Genomic DNA, 6,000 nt, shown 5'->3' on the forward strand with positions numbered 1-6,000 from the left:
TTGGTGCTGCAGCAGATGGGCCTGGGGGTACCATTCCTTCAGATGATAGGGGCGCTGTACAACTGCCCGAGGGCTAGGCTCCTCCTGGGTTACTTGATAACCAGCGATTTTCCCATCAGTAGAGGCACTAGGCAGGGGTGCCCGCTTTCGCCCCTATTATACACCCTGGTTGCCGAACCATTAGCCTGCGCACTCCGAGAGTATCATGGCAATGAGGGCATAGGCTTCCCCACATATAGGATATTGGTGTCTATGTATGCCGACAACACTTTACTGTACGTCCGAGACCCTGAAAACAACTTGGCCTCCGTGCTGAGAGAGGTGGTTTGCTTTGGCACTTTATCAGGCCTGAAGGTTAACTGGTCAAAATCACTAGCTTTTCCCTTAACTCCTATCACGCAGATTATCAAAATGGAATATCCACTGCAATGGACCACTGATACAGTCAGGTACTTAGGAATACAACTTCATACTGATGCTGAGATATTGTCTAGAGCAAACTATGGCACGGCCTTCAGCAGGCTGGAGGACAATGTTGAAGCATGGTGCAGGCTCCCACTCTCCCTATTGGGGCGAATATCCATCATGAAGATGGTGTTGCCCAGATTCCTGTTTCTGCTTATGGCACTACCAATAGTACTCCCTAAATCCTTTTTCAAACAATTAACCCAACTCATGATCAAACTGGCTTGAGCAGGGAAGTAACCCCGGGCCAAGTGGACATTACCCACATTACCTTATAGCATGGGTGGGCTCAGTGCCCCGGACTTGGAGCTATATTATAGAGTGGCACAGGCTGCACACCTACATACCTGGCTGCACGGCGATGGCACTATTCCACATGTCCGAATGGAAACATTCTTTGCTAGCCCCCTCTCGTTCCCATCCACAATCTTTAACCCGGTGGATCGTAGAACTGGCGTATTGAACTCAATCGCTGCTACCAATCATGCATGGCACAACCTCCTACAGCTGTAGGGGGCGCTCTACTGTACACCCCAATAATGCCGGTAGACTGGGTGAGATGGCTGTCCCCGGTCCAAGAGAAAGGAGTCGTACTTGCACTACACAATAGAGGCATTACAGTGGCAGGAGACTTGTTCCAAGATGGGATAGCCAAGACTTGGGAGCAAGCGGCAAATAACAGAACAGATGCACCACTGCTGACCCGCTTCCAGTTCCACAGGGTGCAACAAGCGCTTACAGAATTGCTGGGTGAGTATATGGCTGAGCTACCCGAGGTGCCGGAACTCACGTATATTATTAGGGCTGAGACTCCTCAGAAATTGCTGTCTAACTTGTATAAAATTTCACAGGCGCACAGGGAACACACATACACAAAGGCGCGCCTAGCATGGCAGACTTATCTAGAGATAATGATCGATGATGACATGTGGCGATACTGCTGCACCAACACTAGGAGGCTATCCCTTAATGGCAGACCCGGCTAGTACACTTCTAGTTCCTCAATAGGGTATACTACACACCGGCCCGGCTGCGTAGGTACGGCCTCCGTGACACTGCGGACTGTGAGAGATGCCATGCCCCGGATGCAGATTTCATGCACCTGGCATGGCAATGCCCGGGAATATGGGAATTCTGGGATAAGGTCTTTACGGAGATTAGTAGAACAGTGGAAATAGAACTTACACCTGACCCTGCGTTAGCGCTCCTGGGATATACCAAGAAGCTTCCAAGGGCTGCACAACGATTAGTGGACATGGGGTTGCTCATTGCTAGGAGGGTGTAAAAATTGAAAATGTAAATGTAAATTGATATTTGTATAGCACACTACTTACCCGCAAGGGTCTCAAGGCGCTTGTACGAATACCGCTGTGGAACCCATCCTGGCTTTCCCTGTGAGGCGTCCACTGCTGGGCACCCCCAAGGTGGAGACCAGGCATCCTTAGCGTTGTGGGGGCCGTTGTGGAGATTAAGCAAGCTATTGCCTAGAGTTGCAGAGTGGGACTCTATAATTGGAATAGGCACCGAGGTGAGAATTATCAGGTCCGTGGAATTTTGAGCCCAAGACGCGCCGAGGCGGGGAATTGAACCCTGGTCCCGGGCTTGACCTCTGCATCAGGGACTGCCGCTCCAATCATTGAGCCACACTTCTCCACTGGGTGGTATCCTGCTGCTGGATGAGGGGTCCTACGCCTACACCTAAGCGCTGGGAACTACACGAACTGCTGCCTTCTACTAGTCGCCCGGAAAACTTCTACGGGTTAAACCAAACATACCTTACCAGCAGTAGAGAGACTCCTACCACTGGAGTGCCGGGTAGAGACCGCATTGAAGGGGCTCTGAGGGGGACTCCCTCTGGGAAGGGGGGATGTGTCAACCATTGGCGTGCATGCTTGCAGATTTAGTACGATCGCCGCCTGCCCATCTAAGGGTTGTTGGCTAAATGGCTGTGTATACACTTGACAGGGGATTGTCACACAGTTGCTTATACAGTCCTTGTAATCAAAGTCAGACCAGTGGGAGGGGGGATTGTTGAAATGTACTGCTATATGTGTTGTAAACTCAATAAACACATTTAAAAAAAAAAAAACTCTCATCGGTGCTGTGCTGTCCTCAGCGAGCCTTAAGCTCATCCTCAGCCCGCCTGCTCAAAGTTTCTAGGATAAAGAAAGTCAGTTGGGGAGACAGGAGTCTCTACCATCTTAGGCAGCAAACTTTGGAACTCCTTGCCTTTGGCCTTAAGAGAATGCCAATACTGATTTGCAATTCACCTCTCAAAGGCAACACATTGAAATGTAACAATGTAGCCACAAAATCTCAGTTTTCATATTAATCAGAATTCATTCATAAACATCATTACCTGTATGAATTCTGTGAATTCCAATTAATTTGCATTAAAACCTTTTTTTTTCTCACCACATCACAATAAATCTCCTTTTAGAGCATTCATCAACCCACCTTCACATCACTTTCACACTCATTTCATGCAACCTTTTCTAGCAAATTTTCACAAACATTCACTACTCCTACTCCCCACACATTCCAGCAGCCCTACACCCTGCCCACTTTGCACAATGTCAAAACAATATCCAATCAAAAAATATACAATTAAACTGTAGGCCAAACAAATAAGTTTAAAGAACTCCCATAGATTTTTCAATTTTGTTCATATTATGTACACACAATTGGCCACACGAAGGGTGTCCACTAATCGTTGTGCAGCCCTTGGAAGCTTCTTGGTATATCCCAGGAGCGCTAACGCAGGGTCAGGTGTAAGTTCTATTTCCACTGTTCTACTAATCTCCGTAAAGACCTTATCCCAGAATTCCCATATTCCCGGGCATTGCCATGCCAGGTGCATGAAATCTGCATCCGGGGCATGGCATCTCTCACAGTCCGCAGTGTGGACGCCTAACAGGGAAAGCCAGGATGGGTTCCACAGCGGTATTCGTACAAGCGCCTTGAGACCCTTGCGGGTGAGTAGTGCGCTATACAAGTATCAATTTACATTACAGTGGATGTTTGTGAAAGTATGCTAGAAGTGGTTGGATGAAATGAGTGTGAAAGTGATGTGACAGTGATTTGATGAATGTTCTAAAAGGAGATTTATTGTGATGTGGTGAGAGAAAAAAAAGATTTTAATGCGAATTAATTGTGTTCATGGAATTCATACATGTGATGCTGTTTATGAATAAATTCTGATTAATATGAAAATAGAGGTTTCGTGGCTACATTGTTTCATTTCAGTGTTTTGCCGTTGAGAGGTGAATTGCATATCAGTATTGGCATTCAGTTGTTTATTGTTAAATTATGGCTCAGCCTTAGTGATTGAAGACCAAACCCGTTCATGTTTTGTGGCCTAAAGAGGGCAGGGAAATGAGTTAAGATTCGCTTTTTCTCAAGCTCCTTGTCACAATAGCGATGCTCAAGCTCCCTCCAACCTCCTTGGCAGAACAGCAATGCTAGACTCTCTGACTGATCCTTTTTGAGGTCTCTACTTTAGCGCTAAGCCACTTTGCATTTGCACGTTTAAGAAAATTATTATTTACTTTTTTACTTACTCACTAATGTTGCAATGTAACTATAGGAACAAAGATTTGTGTTTGCTTTCCAACAGAATCAGGAACAACGAAGTCTCCTACAACAATATCATTGTCAACAGAGTTAAAAGCAACAACAACAGTAACAGCATCAACAATATCACCCCCAACATTAACAACCCCAACAACACCCACTACAATAACAACTACATTATTAACACCTACAACAGCAACAACAGTACCGACAAACGAAAAGATAACAAGCACCACACCAGAAGGTAAATTCAAATTCTTACAGATCACATGCCATGGTTATGGTACTTTTGTATAGTTGATTATGTTGTAAAGCAATGTCCAGGCAGTGGGATGCACAATTAGGTTATTTGTAGGAACGGACCCCGCAGTGATGTGAAGTGAATTACTTGAAAATAGATGAGTGAGAAACTTGTTATGTGTAAGATGAAGCAGATGTAGATGGACCTATGATTGACTGGAAGAGGAGAATCAAAAAGTGGCATTTGAATGTACCAAAATAGAATTTGAAGCTATACACTATAGGCTGGAAGAGGAGGAAGCTTGATGATACATATCATTCATTTTTCTCCAAACCCTAATTCTCCAAAAATCTGCTCACGATAAATGTTTTACTGTTCAACTTCATAAAATATCTATAGTTCTGTCATTCATTATTGGACACATTTTTCGTCTATTTTGCATGCTATATTTCTGCTAATTACAGATTTTAAAAAGTTGGTGTTTGCTATTTATACAATGTCTACAATTATATCCCAGATACATGCTGATAAATTATTCTGTGAACAGTGTTTTAACTACTAACCTAAAAGTTTTCCTTTGAAGGTGTTCAAATAATACAGTTATTGTAATTGTGTAGATGGATTTTAGTATATTTCTTACAACATAACTCATATACGCTCATGTATTCATGTTTTTTACATGAATGGACAATATTAGAGTTATAATAACTGAAAGTTGTTGAAAGAAATTAAGGGAGAACAGAAGCATGAAACCTTCTATTAAAAGGAAAGGTTTTTTTATTTGCTATGATTTGTTCTAAGTGTTTTGTGTTTAAAAGGGGTTTGTGAGAGCCGAGACTTAAAAACCCAAGGCAGTTTTAATTAATATATTGAATCTCTAAAAACTGCAAATTGTATGACAATGACTCCTTCTCAATGGACGGGTATTGCCATTTCTCCGTTCCTGCAAGGAAAGGTAACGCAGGTAGAGCCAAGGGTGGTCTACTGCTATTTTTCTCTCTGGACCTCAAAGGCTCTTATAAACAACTGGACACTGGTAGTCAGAACTGCCTTGCAGTAGAATTCGCTGGGTCTAACACACTTAAGCTGTTATTTATAAATTTTTATAATACCGCTGAAACAGATAATAATTTTGATCTGTTAGACCAATTTATTAACAGTTACAGTAGAAAGTCAAATTCTTTTGAAATTTTGTTTATGGGGGACCTAAATATTCACCCCTGTAGGAGCCAGTGTGGGAGTGAGGATTATGAGGGCCCCCAGTTCTCCACATTATCCCACTTTGAACACACAAAAGAAGGGGAAAATCTGGAATGCTTCCTAGCTAACTGGAATCTTTATGAATCAAGTTGCGGGCAGGGTGAAATTAGGATCCCCACTTTTAAGGGTAAGGACAGGGGTACAATTATTGATTATGTTTTTGTTACATCTCATTTGTTACGTTTTGTGTTATACTATAATGTGGAGGTTTCAATTTTTAGTGACCACAATCCTGTGCTATTGGAGCTGGCAACCGGAGAATTACTGGCATTTAGGGACTCACAACATAGAGTTCAAAATGAAGTTGTCACCAGAGATCAGGGGAGAAGATTAAAATGGACGAAAGTGGTACCTGATATCTTTATAGCGGACATGATGGTTGCAACCAGGACAGAGATAACAATATGTTCAAACAATGAGGCAGACGGAAGTGATATTGTTAACGCCTATAATGCGATCTG

General features: G+C 43.3%; 1 protein-coding gene across 1 annotated transcript in view; it reads left to right on the forward strand.

The window, feature by feature from the left end:
- The window catches only part of LOC147712268 (uncharacterized), a 593,266-nt gene extending 588,931 nt beyond the window's left edge, over nucleotides 1–4,335 (forward strand). The window contains exon 15 of the mRNA XM_086919610.1: nucleotides 4,082–4,335. Within this exon, the coding sequence (XP_086775736.1) occupies nucleotides 4,082–4,335 (254 nt within the window). The remainder of the gene's footprint in view (nucleotides 1–4,081) is intronic.
- Nucleotides 4,336–6,000: the final 1,665 nt, after the last annotated feature.

Source organism: Lissotriton vulgaris, chromosome 5, assembly GCF_964263255.1.
Source record: "Lissotriton vulgaris chromosome 5, aLisVul1.2, whole genome shotgun sequence".
NCBI classification, from domain to species: Eukaryota; Metazoa; Chordata; class Amphibia; order Caudata; family Salamandridae; genus Lissotriton; species Lissotriton vulgaris.